Genomic DNA, 22,131 nt, shown 5'->3' on the forward strand with positions numbered 1-22,131 from the left:
AAATTATATTATTAGTATAAATTTGGCTCAGTGAAGAAGTTTTTAGCTAGTATCAAATAATTAAGTAGTGGTTTAAAAAAAAAGTTTTTAAACCCCAAATAGAGTTTTTTAACATTTGTAAACACAGTCTTTTAACACACAGGTGTCAAATAATGATCAAAGGGTACATTTCCCCGGTCATCAGGAGGCCTCAATCAAAAGAAAGAAGGCTAAAAAACAGACAAGGAAGTTCCATACAAAAAGCTACTAACAACAACACAGTGTTAAGGTTGAGAAAAGAAGCATTCAGATACAAGGAAATGGAGAATAAATATTGGAACCTCAATCTTAACTCTATTCCAGTGTACATTTGCCTTAAAATATGGATTTTAAAAAAAAATTTACATATAGTAAGTGCCAATCAAGTACTTGTTTTCTCAACATTACGGTTGAATTAGCACTAATTTTTTGTGCAGAATGTACACATAGTAGAAACACTAACACAATTTGTTGTGGAAGTTGCCTCATCACCCTTTGGTATTCTGCATCACACAGTAACAGGTGAGAAGGTCCTAAAGGTCAAAACCAACTTTATACTTTTGTTCACTTGGTTGAGTATTTATTCCAGTCTTTACTGTGTACTCTTACAATATCAGTGTCATATTTAAATTAAATCTGTACTTCAAATATTAATTCAGAAATGAAAACATACAAAGAATTTTTTATGAACAAAGATGTAAATGTCCAAACTACAAAGGAAATAACCAAAATCTTTGAAATGGTCTTGAGACAGTGTATCCATTCTCCCTTGACACAAGTTTCACATTACATCTTAATAGACCACATTATGAAAGATAAGAAATTAATAAAGGCTATTGTGCACTGTGAATTTTCACACTGGATGAACACATTTGGTGTTTTTATAACTGTTAGCGTAAAATAACTCTCCCTTACACTTGCACGGTGTGGAAGTCTAAAGTGATTACCCTTCATTGTAATATAAGATTTTGTGCAGGAATGCTACTTGGTTTGAGTGTTCTAGTACTTGGGGGAATGGTGAAATGTTTTGAAATGACACTTGCAAACATAATGGACCTATTCTGATCTCAAACACTGGGGTAAGTCACGAATAAATCCACAGATGACAACTGAGTTACAATGGTGTAAAACTGGTCTAATCAAGATTAGAATCAGGGCTGTTATTAACTATAGCACTTTTCTATGTAGTAATATACAAAAGTGACTGTATGTTAACAGGAGGGCTAAATCCTTAAAAGTATGTATCTGGGGGCAAAATCTAGCCCATAGCATTCAAGTTAAATTGATAAACACATTACAGTTTAAACAAGAAGTCATAGAGAGCCTATGTAGCTTTTTCAGTGGTCTTAGCCTCCCGTCAATGTGGCAAGTAAACTCTAATATTGTAACTCTAAAGATTAAAAGTGGCTGGGTACTATAGATAGGAGGATTTTAACCTGAAGTGACCAGCCACAGATTAGTGAGTGAATAACTTAACTGCATTTTGAACCTTGGCCGCTCAGACAGTCACAGCACTTCCTAATCAAATTCTTGGATTAGGAAATCTTCTAGAAGAAGTATAGCTTTGGCAGTGAACCTTCAGGATCCCATTAAAGAGTCTCTGCTATATTCCATCGCTAGTCTGGTCCAAAACTACACACTTTACTCTGCTGGATCCTCTCCACAGCCATTTTGAATCCTCTTTTCCTTATCAGGTTGATACAGACCTGCATCATCCTCTCCTCCTTCTGACAGGGGCGAAAACAATGGGGGGAGGTATGATACAACTGCTCATTGTTTTGCTTCACAAAACCCTGCCACAGGGCACAGATTAACACCAAAAAATAGATGGCTGCAGCTGAAGAAAAACATTTTTCAGAATGCCTCCACTTGATTAATGAAGTAATGGCACAAACCACTGTTTGACTTTCATCATGCGCTATACATTCTTTGCCACTTCTCCTCTAGAAATATCAGCTGTAACTGGAAATTTTCTGCAATGTTCTTTTCTTCTGAAGGGGTCTTATTCCCTCAAAGTTTTTAAAGAAGACCACAGGGATTAAAATGGCTGAGTTTACAATAAAATTATTTCGGTATAGGAGGGGAAAAAACAACCTTTTCTTAAACAAATTTTTAGTGCCTGATCATAGGACTACTTGTGTGAACAGGAACTACTCTCGTGGCTGCAGGATCTGAACACAGGATTTTTCCACATTAGCAAATGTTATCTCATCTTTCTTTTCAAGTTACATTTGATATATACAAAGACCCAGATTGCAGTGTCAAGAGATGGGCAGGTATCACTACATATCTTGAAAAATCCACCTGTGTATTTGGCACTACTGAGTTTTAGGAGCTATATGTCAATGCACACATTTAAGAGCCTCCAGGCAAGACTAGTGATTAGAATCATACCACCTTCATTCTATAGCAGAGCTCATTGTTTGCTTTATTTTTGTTAAAAAAAAACACAGAAATGATTTGATGATAACTTATTTCCTGCAAGCCAGCAGAAGGACACCACCTTTCAGTTCTAGTTTTCTAGCTGTTCGCAACCTACTACAGCAGGGGCTGCACTTCTATCAGCTACTGTTCAACTTTGATCCACTGTCCTTGAATTGGAAGTGAAAGGTGGGGGGGAGGGGAGGATAAAACCGGTGTGCCCAATTCTCCCTACAGATACTAACTCCATACATTCATCCGAAGGCTAAAGAATATTGCCTAATAGAACTAAGTAAAAAGTGAGTCTTCTTCATTTATTGTGATAATGCAACACTGTAAATACTTCTTAGAGGTATTTTGATACTGTGAGGTATGTGAATGAGACTCTTGACTGACTCCTAGCTGATAAAAATTCAACACTTCTCTTCCTTGCTTAACCATCAGACTTTCCTTAGTTCATCTGGTAGAGCTACTACTTTATGATGTCCATGTCCTGGTATGGACCGTGCACAAGATAGTCAATTAGTGGATTCCATTAAGTCCCTTAGCAATGTCTAGGCACTGCTAACTGGAAGTCAACAACAGCTATTGCTATTACTGTAGTAGCAAATGCCACTTCAATCAGTTGTTCAAGATACCCAACCTTCCACTATTCTGAGATGTATATTGTTAATGTACTTCAAGATAGAACTTGAAAGATCTGAAAAGTATTTGACATCTGGCACAGTGACTCAATTAATTACTCTGTTGAATTAATTACTGTGCTGAATCTCTTGAACCAACAACTGTGAGTTTAAACTCAGCATCAGAGTACTGCCTGGAATATGAACCAGTTTAAAAGAGTATTATTTCATCTTCAGATTTTATTCAAGGCTGACTAACAGGAGCATAAGTAGGTTGTATCTTTTGTAATAAGGTAAATGAATCCTCTATGGGAGATACCATCACACTGCTACCACTCCAAGAATCATTAAGGACAGATAATGAATGACAAGGACTCATGCCCACCCATACCTTTCAAGAGTCAGCCACGAGCAGATGTGTTGGATCAAGTATGAAAATCCAACTGCAAATACTGTGAAATGGTAGCCAAGAGTTCACAGAATTTTCCTTTTGTTCCTTTACCAGATATTTACTTTTAAAGTCTTTCAAAAGATTACTTGATTCATTTATAAGGTTTATCACACCAAAATGTTTGCAGTGGTGAAACCTGCTGTCAAGCACCCATGTGAAACCATGATTGAGTCCCAGGAGATGTGGCTTTCCCTAGATGAGCTTTTAAAAATATGTATAAATAACAAATAAACAAATACAGCTCCCTTTAAAAACAAAAGAGAGCATGTGTTTTATAGAGAATAGGAATCAAACATGTCAAATAGACAGAAAGATTAAGAATAAAACAGAAAAGCTTCAGAAAAAAATATAAAATAAAAACGATTACAAGCTGGCATCAGGATTGTCAGGCCTAAACAATAAATTAAAGATTTATCAAAATGTTGATGTTTTCCTACAGCATTCTAAAGTAACAAGCTAATGCTCAGAGGCAGAGGCCTCACTGATGGGGAAAGATCACCATTATTTGGGGAAAGCTCTTAGGAAGAAAACAGAGCTGACCAGACCACTCCAATTCCATTTCACAGCAATTCTGGAGGTTTCAAAATCTGTTTTCATTCCAATGTGGAATAAAACCAAAATCTTTTGAATGTTTCCATGAAAGCAGACTCCAAGCTTTTTGATTCAGGAATAGAGGGGGCATGTGTGTTTCTCCCTCTCTAGCCTGGTGGTTAGGGCACTCACATGCTATGTGGAAAACCCACATTCAAGACCTTACTCTGCATGATTCAGGACTGAGTTTTTCATCCCAGATCAGTGCTGGTGCTAGCCCATTGGAGGCCCTAAGCAGGAGTATCCCCCCCACCCAACACACACACACAATACTAAAACAGGCAAGTTCTTATAATAAAAAGTGAAAGGGGCCCAAAGAAATTGCTTAGTCTGCTTTTGGCGGCTCTGTCCCAGATCACTCTGAATTAGGCAGCGCAAGGGACTAGAACCCATATCTCCCATCTCCAGCTCAGTGCCTTAACCATCAGACTATAAAATGAGAGTCGGTATCATTCTCTCTCGCTGATTAAAGCTTTACTGGAACTGATAATTTCCTGAAAGATGTTTCAGTGTTGACAAAACAGCATATTTCAGAAACATTTTGTTTTGTCAGAACTGTTCTGATTAGCTGTAGCAGAGAACAGAACAGCCCAAATACACCTGTGAGAGACCAAAAACTGGGTAGAAGTCCTGCTCTATTGGCTGTGATTGCACTCCAATTTGTCTACAGAAACATAACAAAACAGGAGCAGTATCACTGTCACATTGCCAGTTTATTCTAATGATGCCTTTTAGAGCTCCTACATTTAAGGGTCAGTCACCATTTCTGTGATATGCTGCACTGTTTCTATTTTATAACCTGCAAATGTTTACTTAAGCTTTATATACATAAGGAAATTTTTGTTAAAATTTCCCACAGATACTATCATTGGCGGTAGCACTAGGTAAAGCAATAATGGAGAGATAGTGCTAGTTACTATGTTATGTAGGCTTGCTCTAAGCAGGTCAGACAACACTGTAACTAAAATACCAGTACCTACCAGGAATACGGTTTACACTAGTGCTCACATGCCCATCCCTGCCACCACTGATGGAGCTGAAATGGAAGTAGTAATGGTGGGAAATTTTAGGAGAACATTCCAAGTAGAGATACAGACACAGTGCACAAAATTTTGGTGAAAGGATCAGCTCTGAGATATCACGGTGCTAGGTGCTTTATTACATAGAGATTAGAGAGACATGAAAGAGCAAACACTTATGGACCAGATTTTCAGAAGAACCCAGAGCCCAATTTGTCACAATGGGAACTGATGGGTGCTGAAAATCTTCCCCCTTTTTAGGTTCCCATAATGGGACCTGAGCTCTTTTGAAAATTTAGTCCCATTTATGGATGCTGAGAACTTGGAAAAACTAGCCCTATTGTTTCTAGACTGTTAGTCCATAATATGGATTAGTGCTTTTAGATTTTAAAAAAAACCTCTATATTAAAAGGGTTAAGAAACATTAAGGTTTAAAAATGGGTACTGCAAATATAGAGTAACTACAGTATTTCTTCATTACAATTTTTAATAGGCATACTTGCATGACAATTATGCAGCAAATGTATTTTAGATATGGAAATGCATTTCTATGATATACTGTAATGAAATAGTTTCACAATTTTTATGTCAATAATGTGTGCATGAAACCTCTGTAATAGCAGGCACTGATCTGCTAAACAGTAACTGCTCCAAAGCTCTATCCTTTCAAGGAAATGCAGATTTTAAGTGTCTAAAACAAAAAAATTAAGAGATAGGAATGACACTATTTTTAACATACCAAATTATGGCTCAGCAGTGCAGTACTTATATGGACCTCTGAGTTCAGTGAAATCAGGGCTAATTTGGACTATACCTCACATAATTCTAGGCACCCATGTCAGAATCCTTCAATACCTTGACATAATGGCTGCAAGTTGATGACAGATTCTGTAGCTCTCAATATCCTTATGTTTAGTAGGGGTTAAATTAACTTTTATACAGGTTAACAGTTATTTTCTATATACTTTGTTTGTTGGATCATATTAAAGAAGTTCTGTATTAAAATCACAAATGAGTTTGATTCCCCATAGTTTAAATTCCAGGGTATTACTAATTAAGAGGTCTCTTGGTTTTTGGTACTGTTTTTCTCCCTTTATGTGTGAAACCTGCAAGCTGCTAATTGTGTTAGTACATTCTAAGACTGAATCTGTTCTCAAAGCAATTCACACAGAGAGAGACTCAAAGCAATACTCTAACAACAGAAAGAGCACCCAGAGACTCCCCGCCCTTTTGTTGTATTAACAATTGTGATTAAAATAGAGATAGAGGATGTATGTGGATGGATGCTTGGTGTGGATAATAACTGAATGATCAGGGAGGTGCCAGCCTAAGAATCCAGTGTCCATCGGCTGAAAAAGGCGTCAAGTGGAAATAGCCAGAGGACCCCCGGAGGGCAGACTGGAATCCACCCAACAGCCTCAAGAATGGGAGAACCAAAGAACAAGATAACGTCTTGGAGCCGTCAGGAATGTGCTATCTGCTGATTGATTCAGCAACAGCATGATGAAGCAATTCCCATAGACTGGCATAGGAAGAAATTCCTATAAAAATAGACCCTAAAAAGTGAGAACTTTGGGGTCTGATTCTGCAAACCAACTTCCAGGAGCATCAGATGAACATCTGACAAGGCCCTGCTCCCTCCTCATGTCCAGGCCACCTGGCCAGTGGCTTGGCATGAGCAACTCTAAGGCTGGTAACTATGATAACAACCTTGCAGAACCTGTGTGTGTGTGTGTGTAAATGTGTGTGTGTATGTGTGAATAAATATGAGATTGAATGGAATGTTATAGCTATAACTAACTGCTTACTATGATAACAACCTTGCAGAACCTGTGTGTGTGTGTGTGTATGAATGAATGTGTGAATAAAGATGAGATTGAATGGAATGTTATAGCTGTAACTAACTGCTTACTATGATTCTTTCTGTATTCACAATAAATGTGGTATTTTGCCTTTTTCCCTTTAATAAGATCCTGCTGGTTTTTATTTTATTGGTATAACATGTTAATATGAATTGTTCAATAATTAATTTGTGCTCTAAAAAACCCCCTCTGATATGTTATTAAAAGTGAAAGGCATCAGTTTGGCTCAGCAGATAAGGTAAGAATCATCATATAACTCTCCTAATTCTAAAGTAACAACTTTAGAACCATTAATCTGTGCCTTGCATAACTCTTTGTAGACTGCTGCCATAGATGGACTGCTTGGAAAAGATCCAAATAGCACTGTCCATAAAAGCTTACAATGGCTTGATTTTAAGTGATTTGGTTGAGTAGCAATAAAGACTAACTCCTAAGGGATGACAAACAGCATAGCAAAGTCAACTCACTGGGCATCTACATACCAAGGTGTTATTATTCAGACCCATCTTCCCAGCAAAAGGCCCCCATGTTGTTCCAACTGGAAGCTGCTGCCGACTCTGAATCTTGCGCTCCCCATCCTTCTGGAATATCTCCAACTCTCCTGCAAACAAAGAAAACAAGCAATGTTTAGAGTACTTTCACTTGTGCCTTGACAACAACCACCTCCGTCTTTGTGTTTGTTTTACATGCACAATGTTCTGAGGACCCATATAATGAGAATTAATTATGCTTGTCTGAAAAACAACTGATCTTGTCATCCTGAGAAAAAAACTAAACCTTTTTCCTTATAATTATATTCAAATTTGGGTTGTAAAGTCCCATTTCTTTCTTGCATCTTTTCACACCCATTATATTTTGAAGGCATTTTTATTTGGTAAGTCTTTGAGAATGAGAGAGAATAACAGTTACTCAAGAGGCTTTGATCGAATGCTGAGGAGGAGGTGATGGCTGCAGAAAGAAAAAGTGCAATAGGAAGTACAACACTGGGGTTAACATCCTTCCTGCATTTCACTGTCACAAACAGCCAAATTCTGAAGTCTTTACTCAAGCAAAATTTCTATTGGGCTACATTCTTTTCTCATTTACACCAATGTAAATACAGAGTAACCCCACTGACTTTGGTGGAGTTCCTCTGGGTTTATACAGGTATATAGATAAAAATAATTTATCTCAACTAAAGTTTTGCCTGAGTCAGGGTTTCAGGATTTGACCTGAAGTAATTAAGACTAGTAGATCTAGTGCCAATATGTTTGCTCTAAGAAAAGTAAGAAAAAGTGGGGGTCAAAAACTCTGTCACTTTTTATTTTATTTTCTTCCACTGGAAAAAAATCATAATGTAACTCTGTGCTACTTTCTCTCACTTACAAAGAGGAATTAAAGACTGAAATTATTATTTCTAAACATGAAGTTACTATCTTTCTGAAAGTAACACTTTCAAAACTAAACGAAAGTATTTCTTTGTTTCACTGTTTAACTTCCCCTCTCACTGTTCTAGTGGAAAAAAGGAGCAGGAAAAGGGGGAGGGGGAAAAAGGGGACATTTTTCCAGAATTTTAAAACAAAAAATATAAAAAATACTGAAAAATTGCAAGGTTTTTTCTGAAAATGTTCCCTTTTACATTTTTACAAGATACAAAAACATTTCTTAAAACAATTTTGCCAAAAAAATTGTTTCATACAAAATCCCATTTTTGACAAATACATTTTTCAACATACTGTTCCCCATCTGAGCTCCGGCCTCTATGAAGTTAGCTATTCTGGATGAAATCATTTCCATATTGAAGTCAATGGCAAAACTCACACGGACTTCAATGGGGCCAGAATTTCACCTCGCTTCCCCTTTATGGTATGTCCTATTCTTCCCTTCATATATTGATCAGCTGTGATAATAATTCTTGTCTTCCACATCAACATAATCCTTCCCATCAACTGCAGGTAGTATTATATGAATCACAACTGTGATTTTTCACAAAGACCAGAGATTCTGCCTACTCAATTACTAAACTGGATGCCTATCCTGGATTTAGGGCTGGTGATGGTTGCAAAATTGACCTTGTGGGGGTGGGAATGAGGGGAATGAGAATCTCTCCCTTGCTGGCAAACAATCCCACAAGCTTTCAACACATCTCCCATACTAGTCACTCATATGAATATCTGGCTTTATGATACATCCAGACTGTGGAGAAGGTTTTCCTTGTTCATGGGAATAAACCCCGACCGTTTTCCAAGGAGCAGAATTGGTTCTGGGCTCTGTTTCCAGGCAAGATATCTGTATTTCAGTAGTGAGTACTGCAGATTGCAAAAATACTCCATTAAACATTGTGGTCCATACCCTTCATGTAAACTGGCACAGCTATATTGGTTTACACCAGTTTATAAATATGAGAAAAAGTATTCTTTATAATGACAGCTTCAGACATTTGCAAAGGTGATATATAAATTGGAAAGGTTAATTATGTAGCAATTATATCCAACATACATTTTTTAAAATTTCTATAGGAATACTGAGAGAAATGAAATTAACTTTTAAACAATCTCTGTAAGATATTTAGAGATGGGGGGCTTTTCGGAACTGCAGGTCAACATGTTGAACATACACACACTGTAGCATTTTCTACATAAAGATGAAACCAGGAGCATTTTCTTGCTTTTTACACACTAAAAAAAGCCAGGTCTATGGACATGTCACATTTAACTGATACCAGAGGAATCATGAGAATCTTTGAAAACCCTTTTAAAAAATAATTCAGCCTCCCTTTCTGCCACTGACATTTTTCATCTGAAAAGGGTTCAGATTCAGTCAAACAGTGACTCCTTATCTGTACCTGTGGATTTACAACAGGCCTGTCTTTTAATGGATTAAGAACGACAAATTTAGGGCAGATCATCCAATGATACCCAAACACCGAGAAAAGTTTTAAAGTGCACACGTTTATGCTTTCTTTTATTTAAATAAGTAAGAGTCCTAATATTAACTGTGTATCTTAAAAGATGTTTAGGAAGGAAACAGCCATAAAAAACCCAGTAATCACTTTCCAAAATAATGGATGTTTTTTTCTTCCACGTTGGCTACCGAATAGGTTACCATGTGCTTTCCCCCTCTTTTATTCTCCTTTGCTCTGTTAAGCCTAAATGTGTGTTTTGGTGCAAACCATGGATTTCATCATTGCATTGCAGTTTTATATCAGTGTCACTCCCATTTGAGTAGCTCAGTGGTGAATCATGTCCAAGCTGTTTTAAAATATACTCTTCTAGGGTTATTATAATAGATGCCTAGTAGCAACTACTGTAGTGAAGGCCGTGAAACACAGTGTATTATACCCCCCTCATTTCCCACGTTCATATCTTTTCAGAACAAGACACCTTGTGGGCTGAAATTTTCCATGCTTAGATTTACCTGAAGCTACATTTGTTTCAGCAGCCATTTTAAAGTTACAGATCAGTATGTGTGTGTGTGGGGGGGGGGGAGTGTTACATTTTATCCCATTGTAAACAAACCATACTTTCTTTGAACAAGGATGAAACAAAAACAAATAAAGTTTGAGCCTTGGCCCAGTTGTTCTTCTCATTCAGGATCTTTGCTTGACTTAGGGTAAAATGAAATTTAACAAGTATTGACTTCAAAATCACCTCTGAGCAAGTCTGATATACATTTATTAAGATTTTGTACCAGAACCTGTGTCCTTATCCCATTTGTGACATTACATATGTTCCTCTGCTTGAGCAGAAAGGGCCAGAGGTCGGCACCGCAGTTTGTAGGAGAAAGATAATAAATATCACTATTAGAAATCCTCCTCCAGTCTCCCCTAAACATTGAGGATGGGGGGGAAATCAGAGTTTTAGGGTGTCTGACATTTTCATTGCATTTTACAATCTTCTATAAATTTGAATTTCCGTGTAGAGTGGAAGATACCAAAACTGTGGCAAGGAGGGGATCAAACTTGTGAGATGAAAGATCAATGGCTCTTCTGTAGTTTCTGTCTTGCTTGTTTATGGCATGTTCCCCTTAGATCTAAGCAAGTGACCTCAGAGTTATGGCCCAGCGGCCACTCTGTGAATCTCAGAGGAGACTATGTTAAGAAGAAAATCTGCATTTGAATATGAATTGAAAAGGAGTCCCCTAAGCCTTACTCTAACTGAAGAGTTTGGGTCAGTCCTGACAATACAAGATGGGCATAGTGCTCTGAGAAGCTGCTGCCCCTTCCCTGACTTCGGCTACTCAGAATCTCCCCAGCTGACCACTCTACCACATTGCAGAGAAGGGAAAAGAAGAACTGGTTACTCTATTGCGTGATTACCAGGCAGGAGTAGGAATCCTGGGCACAGTGGTATAAGAGCTTGACGGGCACTGCCTTTCCTTAGGGAAGTTCCTTCCCCACACAGCCACCAAGGGGAAAAGGGGAAAAGCTGAGGGCCAACAACCAGTAAAAGCTCTCTGATTGTGCACTTCAGCCCAAAGGGAGTGGAAAATTCTATGCACAATGTGCTGTTTACAATTTCTGCCTATTTGTAATCTTTACTGGACAACTTTGACATGGAACTAATGTATATATTTACACTTAATAACAAGTGATAACAAGCACAATTCATACACAGAGGTCAAGAATATAGTATTTGAATGCATCATGACTAGTATGCCAAATTTTAACATCAGACTCTTAGTTATATTTTGCTGTATTCATTCAGCAATGCATCCCCAGACCTGCTAATTGTCCTATTGAGAAGTACAGTAGAGAGCATAACTAAGGGGCCACTAAGAAACATGGGCAAATAGATGTCCTGCCTTTAAGATTTGTAAATTAGGTACAAACTGGAATTAATGGACATTTCAGTTTTCGTGATAGTTACTTCACTTTCCTTTGCTGTACAGCAACTTACTTTTTGCAGCTTGTTCTTCAAGAACATCCTTATTTCCAGCTTGCTGAGTAAGTTTATACAAAATATTTGAAACACATTGTATGGGCTAATCAATTTTGGTAAAAGATAATGTTGTTAGTGCTGTGGGCTGTTTCTCTTATCTTGTTGATATAGTATACTTTTAAAGCCTGTGATTACTCAAAGACTTATGATAGCTGCACTGTAAAAGAAGCCCCAAGTCATGACTCACTAGTACAGCTACAAAACATCCCATGGCTTTTAAGATATCAGGCCACCTTGGTGGATCTTGGGACAGAATTAAAGGACTCCACTGTAGGAAATTCTTTCCTATTTGTAGATATTGTAAGGGATGCCCATAAATCCCTAGTAATTAAGGGAACATGTTCTATGCTTTTCAGTAAATCATAACCCACTTTTTTATAACTTCAGAAAACATGTAGTGTTTTGTATAACAGTAGTACCCAGTAGCAGTTATTGGTCCTTTACAGGATTTGACCATGGTTTCAAATATCAGAGGAATCTAAGTACAGCAAAAATAGTACAATAAATGGTATTTTCTGGACATGGTAACCACTAACTTTCATCCATCTGCCCACATTCTAGAGTAAGAAACAAGGGTGCACACAGCAGAAGGTGAATGACAGGCAGCACCTGTTTGGCACAGTTACTCTACTCATAAATAATTTTGCCTCCATCTATATATTTTAAATATTGAAAAAATTGCAGGAAAGTACTTGGCAACCTAATGGCAATAACCTTTTATTAGGAATAGCCTTATAACAGGAGCCCATTTAGCAAAAGTGTATGGGCCAGATCTTCCTCTGGTGTAAATGGATGTTCGCTCACTGACTCTACTGGAGCTCTGCCAATTTCCACCGGCTAAGGCTCTTGCCCTATATGGGTACATTTCTTCATGTCTGAGAAACCGTATATTGTGGAATCAAATATGGATAGCCGTAAAGTCACACTGAGTTCAAAAAGCTCTCAAAGGTTGTTGAAATCCTCAACCTCTGACAAGGCCAGCAAAGGTGCCTGAAGTATGGCATACAGTACCTTTTACTGATCTACAATTTAACTATTGGATAGCTGCCCGCCTGGTTACATACAGTAATGGTTTGAGTGGGACATTTAACTGGTGATTCTCTCCACTACAAAAATGAAGCTAAGCTACTGTGCACACCTCTGAATACTGTAAAAAAATGGTTACTCATCTTCTCATAACTGTTGTTACACCTCTACTGTTCGAGATGAGTTGCTCATGTCCATTCCAATCAGGTGTGTGCATGCCGCGTGCACAGTCATCGGAAGGTTTTTCCCCTAGCAGCACCCGTGGGTTTGGCTGTGGAGCCCCCTGGAGTGGCGCCCTCATGGCAGTGAATATAGGTCCTTGCCGACCCGCCGCCTCTTCAGTTCCTTCTTGCTAGCTACTCCGACAGAGGGGAAGGTGGGTGGGTCTTGGAATGGACATTAGCAACACGTCTCAAAGAACAACAGTTACAAGAATGTGAGTAACTGGTTTTTTTTCGAGTGCTTGCTCATGTTGATTCCAATTAGGTGACTCCCAAACCCTAAATAGGAGGTGGGGTCAGAGTTCATGGAATCACTGACTGGAGCACCACTCTGCCAAATGCTGCATCATCTCTGGTGTGCTGGCTGATAGCATAATGAGAGGTGAAAGTGTGACCATGTCGCCACCCTGCAGATCTCCTGGATCAGGACCTGGGCCAGGAACACTGCCAAGGAGGCCTGCTCTCTTGTGGAATGTGCCATTAGTGCAGGAACCTTTGCCAGATCGTAGCATGCCCGGATACAGGATGTAATCCATGATGAAATTCTCTGTGATGAGACCGGGAGGCCCTTCATTCTATCCACAACTGCCACGAACAACTGGTTTGATTTATGGAATGACTCTGTGCGTTCAATGTAAAAGGCCAGTGCTCGTCGAACATCCAAAGAATGTAGCCTTTGTTCTCAGCTATCCATGTGAGATTTAGGATAAAAGACCAATAGGAAAATGTCCTGACCAGCGTGGAATTGGGACTCAACTTTTTGGAGAAAGGCTGGATGAGGCCTGAGTTGCACCTTGTCCTTATAAAAAACGGTATAAGGAGGATCGGAGGTTAGAGCTTTAAGCTCTGATGCTGTCCTTGGTGACATAATGGCGACTAGGAAGGCCACCTTCCATGATAGGTAGAGCAATGAACAAGTCACCAGGCGTTCAAATGGGGGCCCCAATAGTCTTGACAGGACCAGGTTGAGATCCCACACCAGGATTGGTTGCCTAACCTGCCTGTCCACACCTTTCAGGAAACAACTGACCATCAGGTTGTCGAAGACTGAACATACGGCTGCTCCCGGGTGGAAGGCTGATATGGCTGCCAGGTGGACCTTGAGTGTTGATGTCAAGAGGCCCTCTGTTTTAGGTGTAGTAGGTAGTCTAAGATGAGTGGTCTGCGTGCCTGCGTCGGGGGAGCACGAACCTGAGAACACCTAATTGCAAATCTTGTCCGCTTGGGCAGGTAGGTGGCCCTGGTGGATAGTTTCCTGCTACCAAGTAGGACATCCCTAACGGGCTCGGAGCACATGAGCTCCATTGGGTTTAGTCATGAAACTTACAAGCGGTGAGGTAGAGAGACTCGAGATCGGGATGATGAAAGCAACTGTGGTCTTGGGTAATCAGGTCCAGAAGCAGGGGCAATGAGATTGGAGCATCCATCGACAGTTCCAGGAGCGTGGTATACCAGTGCTGGCGAGGCCGCCTTGTCCCTGAGGATCTTGAGCAGAACCTTGTGGACGAGTAGAAATGGTGGGAATGCGTACAATAGATGGTCCATCCAGGAGAGGAAGAACGCGCCCACAAGAGAGCCCAGACTCTGATTCCAGAAGGAACAGAACCAAGGGCATTTTCTGTTGCTCTTCGTGGCGAACAGGTCGATTTGAAGAACTCCCCACCTTTGGAAAATGTTGTGCACTATGTCGAGGCAGACAAACCACTCGTGACTGTGGAAGGATCTGCTGAGGTAGTCTGCCAGCTCCTTCTGAGAACCTGTGTGGTAAGATGCTTCCAGGTGAATAGAGTGGTCTATGAGGAAGTCCCACTGCTTGAGGGCTTCCCAACATAGGGGAGAGGAATGAGCCCCACCTGTCTTGTTTATATAAAACATCAAAGTTGTGTTGTCCGTCATGACCCCCACACAATTCCCTTGCAAATGGGCCTGGAAGGTTTGGCATGCCAGTCGGACCGCTCTCAGCTCCTCGTCGCTGATGTGGAGTGAGAGCTCATCTTGCGACCACAGACACTGCGTCTGGAGTTTCCTCAGGTGAGCACCCCATTCCAACGCTGACACATCTGTCACCAGGGACAGAGAGGGCTGGGGCTTGTCAAAGTGGACTCCCTCACACACCTCCTGTGGGTTGAGCCACCAGTGAAGAGACTCGAGAACTGCCACTGGGAGGGTGACCACCTTGTCCAGACTGTCACGCCCTGGCCTATAGGCTGACGCTAGCCAAGCTTGGAGAGGGCTGAGCTTCAGCTTCACGTGTTGTTCCATGTATGTACTTTCCTCCATGTGGCCAAGGAGCTTCAAGCAACCCCTTGCTGTGGAGGCGGGTACCGCTTGAAGCTTTGCATTATGTCTGTCATTGAAACTATGAAAACTAGGGGAAGCACTTGTGAAGGCAAGCGACCACAGTTCCAACGACCATCACTGGTGGTAAGAAGGAACTGAAGAGGCAGTGGGTTGGCAGGGAGCTATTATTCACTGCCATTAGGGCACCGCTCCAGGGGGCTCCACAGCTGACCCAATGGGTGTTGCTAGGGGAGAAACCTGCCAACGACTGTGCACGCGGCGTACACACACCTACTTGGAATCAACATGAGCAAGCACTCAAAGAAGAACACAATGAATTTACATAAAAGACATGGTGTCCCATTTATGCTGTTGCAATTCCTCTCAAAACAAGGTAGAGCTCAGCATATAAAACGATCATGCACTTGCCTGATGGACTTAAAGTACCTTATTGGGATGCCTCTTCTAAATTCTCCACTATCAGTTCTCAAGTCTCTGAGACACAACACACACTAAACTACAGTTTTGAACATAAACTTGAAATACAACGTTCTCTATTCAAGTACTCCAGTCAAAACCTGATAAATCAGGCTAGCCATGCAGTGATCTTATCCTTTCTGACTCTTTAATAAATCGAACCTTGTAAGTTCACACTGTTGGAAGTTGTCACTAAATGAAATTGTGACCTTATCCGATGCGTGAACTTATCCTGCTGACAACTACATTTATTGTGTGGATAAGAAAGCAAAAAAAAAAAAAAACCCACGACTTTTGATAATTGTGATCTAGGCCATATGTAACTTTAACATATGGAATCTTTTTGATGTTCCATTAATGATTGGCTATGATCAGACCCTCTACTCAGAGAAAAACATTCTCCATAGGTAAGTGCCAGGGACACTGGAAGACAGTATTAAAAGTGCATGAAGAGGTACTGGGTGACAGCAGTGAATCAGAAGCTATTAGCCTAACACAAAGAGCTTTGAATTAGCTTGTAATTGCACCGGAAAAGATAACATAATGGAGGTGGCAAAATAGAAACATTCCCTTTTCACAGGATTCATTCAGTAGCTGAAAACCCTAAAACAAGTAACTGGAAATCTATGTACTGGTAACCTAAAGCATGCTCAGTCACAGCACTCCTTGATGAATGCATAATACGCCCGTTTGCCATACCGACTGGAAGTTACCATAACTAATGCTGAAGAACATCAGTTGATAAGGTTATTAATAGAGATATGATATGAAAATGCCCAGTTGTCTGTTACAGTGTTTGTCTGTCAAGTACTAAATATATTGTTACTTAATTCAGTTTAAGTATGAAAGTTAGCTCACACTTCTCCATAACTGATAGCACCGTATTCCATTCTGAAGTGTATTAGCTCTGGAAACAGGTGACTTGGCAGGTGTTACAGTTGGATCTATTTCACAGCACTACAAAATCTACTGTGGGATATATACAGCTGCTGTGGCTGTCACATTAGAAACGGTCTTACATACACATGAGGAAGGGTCACGCTAGGGTTCAAACAGAACCAGGCTAAATCACGATTGATCTTTTTAAAAAACAAACTGAAGTTACATTCCTAAGAAAAGTACACTGACAACTACTAGTATATTACATACCTATTAACCCTGACAACTTTCCTTCACCCTGGTGATGCCCCCACAATCCTGCTGACCTAATGGTTAGGGAGAAAACAATGAAAGTGCTTCTATTTCCCCATGTAAAGTATCCTCACACCTTCTTGTCAACTGTCTGAAATGGGCCATCTTGATTATCACTACAAAAGTTTTTTTCTCCTGCTGATAATAGCTCATCTTAATTAATTAACCTCTTAGAGTTGGTATGGCAACTTCCACCTTTTCATGTTCTCTATATGTATTTATATCTTCTTACTATATGTTCCATTCTATGCATCTGATGAAGTGGGCTGTAGCCCACGAAAGCTTATGCTCAAATAAATTTGTTCATCTCTAAGGTGCCACAAGTACTCCTGTTCTCTTTTTTCCATAATACATATACTCTTGCTGCTGCTTACTGCCTTTAGTACCATCATGGCCACATCCATTCTCTCTCTCACTCACATAGCTCCTGCAGGAGGAGGGGGAAGCATATTTGCTCATGTACTTCCTTCCCCTATTCTGTAAGAGGCTCTCATCCTCCACAATATGAGCCCCAGGAAGCAAAGGGAGTGAAAGAACATGTCAGGGAGCGGGTAGGGAAAAAACCAGGTAGAGAGAGCCTGGGAAGTGTGTTGCGGAAAGCATAGAAGGGGAGAAAAAGGAGATGGATAGAATCAGGAGAGAGAGAGGGTGCCTGGTGAAGGAGTAAATGAGGGGAGAGAAACTGGGCTTGGTGAGGGGTGAAAGGGAGCCCCTGGAAAACAAGGAGATTGGGGGACAGAAAGAGTGAGCTGCATTTATGAAGGGGGAATGCGTAGAGAGTAGAGGGGGCAGGAAGAAAGAGCCTGAGTAAGGGAAGACAGTGTTTAAGAAGTATGGGAGTGAGGGAATGCATATATACATATGTATGCAAAATACATGTGTGCTTGTCTGTCTGTTTGGCCATCCATATAGGAACATACTTAACTATTCTTACTGCCCACGAATTAACGTATTAGTCAAAATATGTGTAAGCTGTTTTAATTACCCTAAACTAAGCCACCAAATATACAAATATTTCCCTGCCTAGCATCTTAGCTGAACTCTGATTAAACCAAATTCTTGGTGAAGTGTACCTAGGTTATGACCTCCAACAATAGTTTACTTAAGGCATATATCTGAAATTATAATTTTTCTGAAAGTTTTACATCTTTGAAACCTTCAGAAATTCAGATTTCTACTATATTTGAAAAATATAACTACCTTACACTTGTTGATATACAATAAAATCAATATAAGTGAAGGAAATAAAAACTTTACATTTATAGCGTACCTCAGATTCAGATAATCTCAAAACTGTCTACATTCACACAAAAAAGTGAGTTTACTTGGTCACCACTGAGATGCAGCCACCTCTGGGGTGAAACATGACAACCATGTTGCACCAGCAACATAACAGTTTTGAAAGAGGAAAAATAAAGCAAAGCATCTCCAGCTGCAAATATTAATGCAGCTCAGAGCATGCCCCTACTCTGGTGAAAATTCCATGTCATTTTTAAAATTACTACAAATTCTCAGGGCTTTTGTTTCATATCTCACTTCAAAGACTCCAAATAGCAGAGAAGTTGACATAGATACTGCTACACCATATATTAATAATCATCCATCAGCTGTGTCAATACAATCAATTTTAGGGCTGGATCCGAACCATTTCAAAAGTACTTCTTAGCTGTCAAAATCAGAAAGGAAGAGGAACTGCTGAAATTATGAAAATTGCTGGCTAGAGTTTGATCAACTACTTGAGTGCAGCAGCCTCTTTTATCGCTGTAAAGGGAATATTTTCTTCATTTGGACAATTTTGTTCAGTTTTGAGAAATCCACTCAAAGAAGGAAAAGTAAGAAATATAGACATTCTAGTCTAAGGAATGAACAAAAATCATACAGCAAATGAAGATGTTTATACCAAGAAAACCTGATAATCCTAATGAATAACAAAGATCAGTTCAGCTGTTTCAAAGTCATTACAGTCAATTTATTTTTTCTTAATCAATTACTTATAATGTGATACATGGTTTACGAGCAGTAAAACCTCTCTTACTGAACAGAGACTGAAAGTATTGCAACTGGGAGAATGACAGTTATCTTAGGGTACATTTCATACCATTCTGCCAATTTTATTCATAATGGGTAAAATCAATGGGAAAGTCAAAGAGACTTAGGTTCCTATGTCTCTACGGTGCTTTTGAAAATGTTATGCAATGTTTTTTTAAAAAGGACACATGTACCACAGTACTGGCCATATTGTGTCCTTGCTGAGGCCAGTGCACCCCAGGGATGAACCCGGGGGCACTGTACCTCAGGGAAGAACAAAGCCTCACAGATCTGGCCATAACATAACGCAGGATAAGTACATGCCTTGCACCACCTCTTAGAAGGGGACAGCATGTATGTATTCCCTTCTGCACCCAATAAGCTCTAATTAATCTCATGGAAAGGAACTAGAACCATGGCCCTGACTCTTTTGGCCTGTCTTCAACCCCAGAGAGCACTGGCAAGGAGCAGATGCTGCACTCTGAAGAGAACAGGGACTAGAGCTGTAGATGGTCACAGCACAGGAGGCACCTGTGCAAGAGCTAGTCACATTCTGACACCAGGTATGTCAAGCATCCTCCTCTGATGACGACAATTACACAGACATGCAATGCGTGGTACACAGATTCATCATAACTGGGGCCCTACCAAATTCACGGCCATGGAAAACGCGTCACAGACTGTGAAACCTGGTCTTTTGTGTGCTTTTACCCTATACCAGACAGATTTCATGGGGGAGAACGGTGTTTCACAAATTAGGAGTCCTGACCCAAAAGGGAATTGCAGGGGGGTCCACAAGGCTATTTTAGGGGGGCTGTGGTATTGCCACCATTACTTCTGCGCTGCTGCCTTCAGAACTGGGAAGCTGGAGAGTGACATCTGCTGACTGAGGGCCCAGCTCTGCATGCAGCAGCATCTCTGCCTTCAAAGCTGGGCTCCCAGTCAGCAGCTGCTGCTCTCCAACTGCCCACTCTGAAGACAGCACTGCCGCCAGCAGCACGGCAGAAGTAAAGGTAACAATATTGCAACCCCCCCGCAATAATCTTGCAACACCCCTCCATAACTCCTTTTGGGGTCAGGACCCCTACAATTACACCACTGTGAAACTTCAGATTTAAATAGCTAAAATAATTAAATTTACGATTTTTTAAATCCTATGACCGTGAAATTGACCAAAATGGACCGTGAATTTGGTAGGGCCCTAATCATAACTGAATGACTGAAGTGAGGAATCCATTCAGCTAAATGATTATATATCACTTTTAGGCTTTTTCAGCCTTTGAGACAGATGGTTAAGTTAAGATGTAGGGTTTAAATAGAAATGGACCACTGTTTTAAAGTCCTGATCCTGAGATGAATGATCCCAGAGTTCAGGAGTATATGGTTCCAGGGTTTTAGTTCAGCCTGCCATGAGAGTCATCCCAATGTTAAGGGTGCTCAGATCTGGGGATCAAAACAGAATCAGATCCTGGGCCTATCTTCAAGTGTTGAAGTCTAAATCTTATCAAAGAAGAAAAAGAAAGTCTGGGGTTTATTTAATCATTCTATAAGATATACTGGGGGATGAAAGTCAATCTCACTGTTCAAAGGGTGTGTTTACTAACTGCACAGAAACAACAAAAGTGAGGGTAGAAATGCTTAAGATAATATTTAGAAGTAACAGCAACCTGTGTTGTTAAAGACTCCTCACTGTGATTTCTCTTGTGAGGGTTAACGTAAACTCTACTTTTACATTGATACTTCAAACTGACAAAGAAGTTTCTCAATTATATTGTGACACTGTACAGACCCAGCGGGCAGAGTAGGTACTTTATCCCAGTTACATGTAGTTTGTGCAACATTGCTCCCCTCTCTCCAACACAAATGCACATGATATGGAAATGCCAGACTTGGCAAGAGCAGGCTCATGATATTACCGAAGAGGGTTTTCTTGATAAGATCATCTGCTGCTGGACTCTTGGGTTTGCGCCTCTCCTCAGCAGAGGAGCAGCTGCCCCTGATAAGTGTCCCTTTGTGTGGAGATTCTCTTCCGATATATGGAAAGACATTTCATCCCCATGCCTGTTTGTTTTTTTAGTTGCTTCATGTAACTAGAATATAACAACTGGTATGGTGCTTTTTGTGTAAAACACTAATAAAATGATGCACAGTTTTACAAACTAAGCACACATAGCTCAGGCTCACACCTTCATTTTCCAAAAGAGAAACAATCCTGCACAAAGAAAGTTAAACACTTTGTCCTCACATGCACAAATCTTGCATTAAGAACTTTGGCATCCTTTGGGATGAAATCTGCTATTATTCTTTTACTACATACCTGTAAAATATTATTTACATGTTATTATAAGTAATATGTAATGTATAAATGTTTGTTGCACTAGGACACATTTTCATTTTTTCTTACTTTAAAAAAAAAAGTCTGGTGTCAAGATACTCTGCCATATCGTAAGCATGGTGCTTGGAAGCCACATAATACTCTTAGCTTAACATAGAAATTTATCAATGTTAAACTTTAAAAAAGACTTATAATTAACATTCTGGAATGTTTAAATGTATCAAAATGTACTGAAAAATATTCCATTTAGCACCGAAAGTCAGAGCAATGAGATCATCTCTCAGTGTATATATGGAGTCTTCTCAGTTTACGGTACTTACACTTAGAGATAAAAGGATCTATTTTCATCTCTCATTTGTGTATCAGAACAGATGAATTTATTTGTTCACAAACAGATGTGCATGTTCAGAACTGTGAGCCTACTGCTTTGATATTGACTTCCAACTCCCAGAACACATGACTGGACAACCAAAAATATAAATTTAGCAGAGAAACCGATACTCCAATATTTTTTTCCTCTTTAATTTGTACAAAGTACTAAAGCTTTCTGAAAGAGACTCAGTACCAAGGAAAAAGAATAATTCCAAAGCAGGAGCTAACTGCATCAGAGTTTAGTATGGCCATGCACAAAATCTAGTTACCATCGGTCCCAGTGGAGAGAGGGGCTAA

General features: G+C 39.9%; 1 protein-coding gene across 6 annotated transcripts in view; it reads right to left on the bottom strand.

Moving 5' to 3' along the window:
• Positions 1 to 22,131, bottom strand: part of ZFPM2 (zinc finger protein, FOG family member 2) — a 439,542-nt gene that overhangs the window by 209,015 nt on the left and 208,396 nt on the right. For all 6 annotated transcript variants that reach the window (XM_074943961.1, XM_074943962.1, XM_074943958.1 and 3 more), the window contains one exon: positions 7,468 to 7,586. In XM_074943961.1, coding sequence (XP_074800062.1) covers positions 7,468 to 7,586 — 119 coding nt within the window. The remainder of the gene's footprint in view (positions 1 to 7,467; positions 7,587 to 22,131) is intronic.

Source organism: Natator depressus, chromosome 2 (assembly GCF_965152275.1).
Source record: "Natator depressus isolate rNatDep1 chromosome 2, rNatDep2.hap1, whole genome shotgun sequence".
Taxonomy (NCBI): Eukaryota; Metazoa; Chordata; order Testudines; family Cheloniidae; genus Natator; species Natator depressus.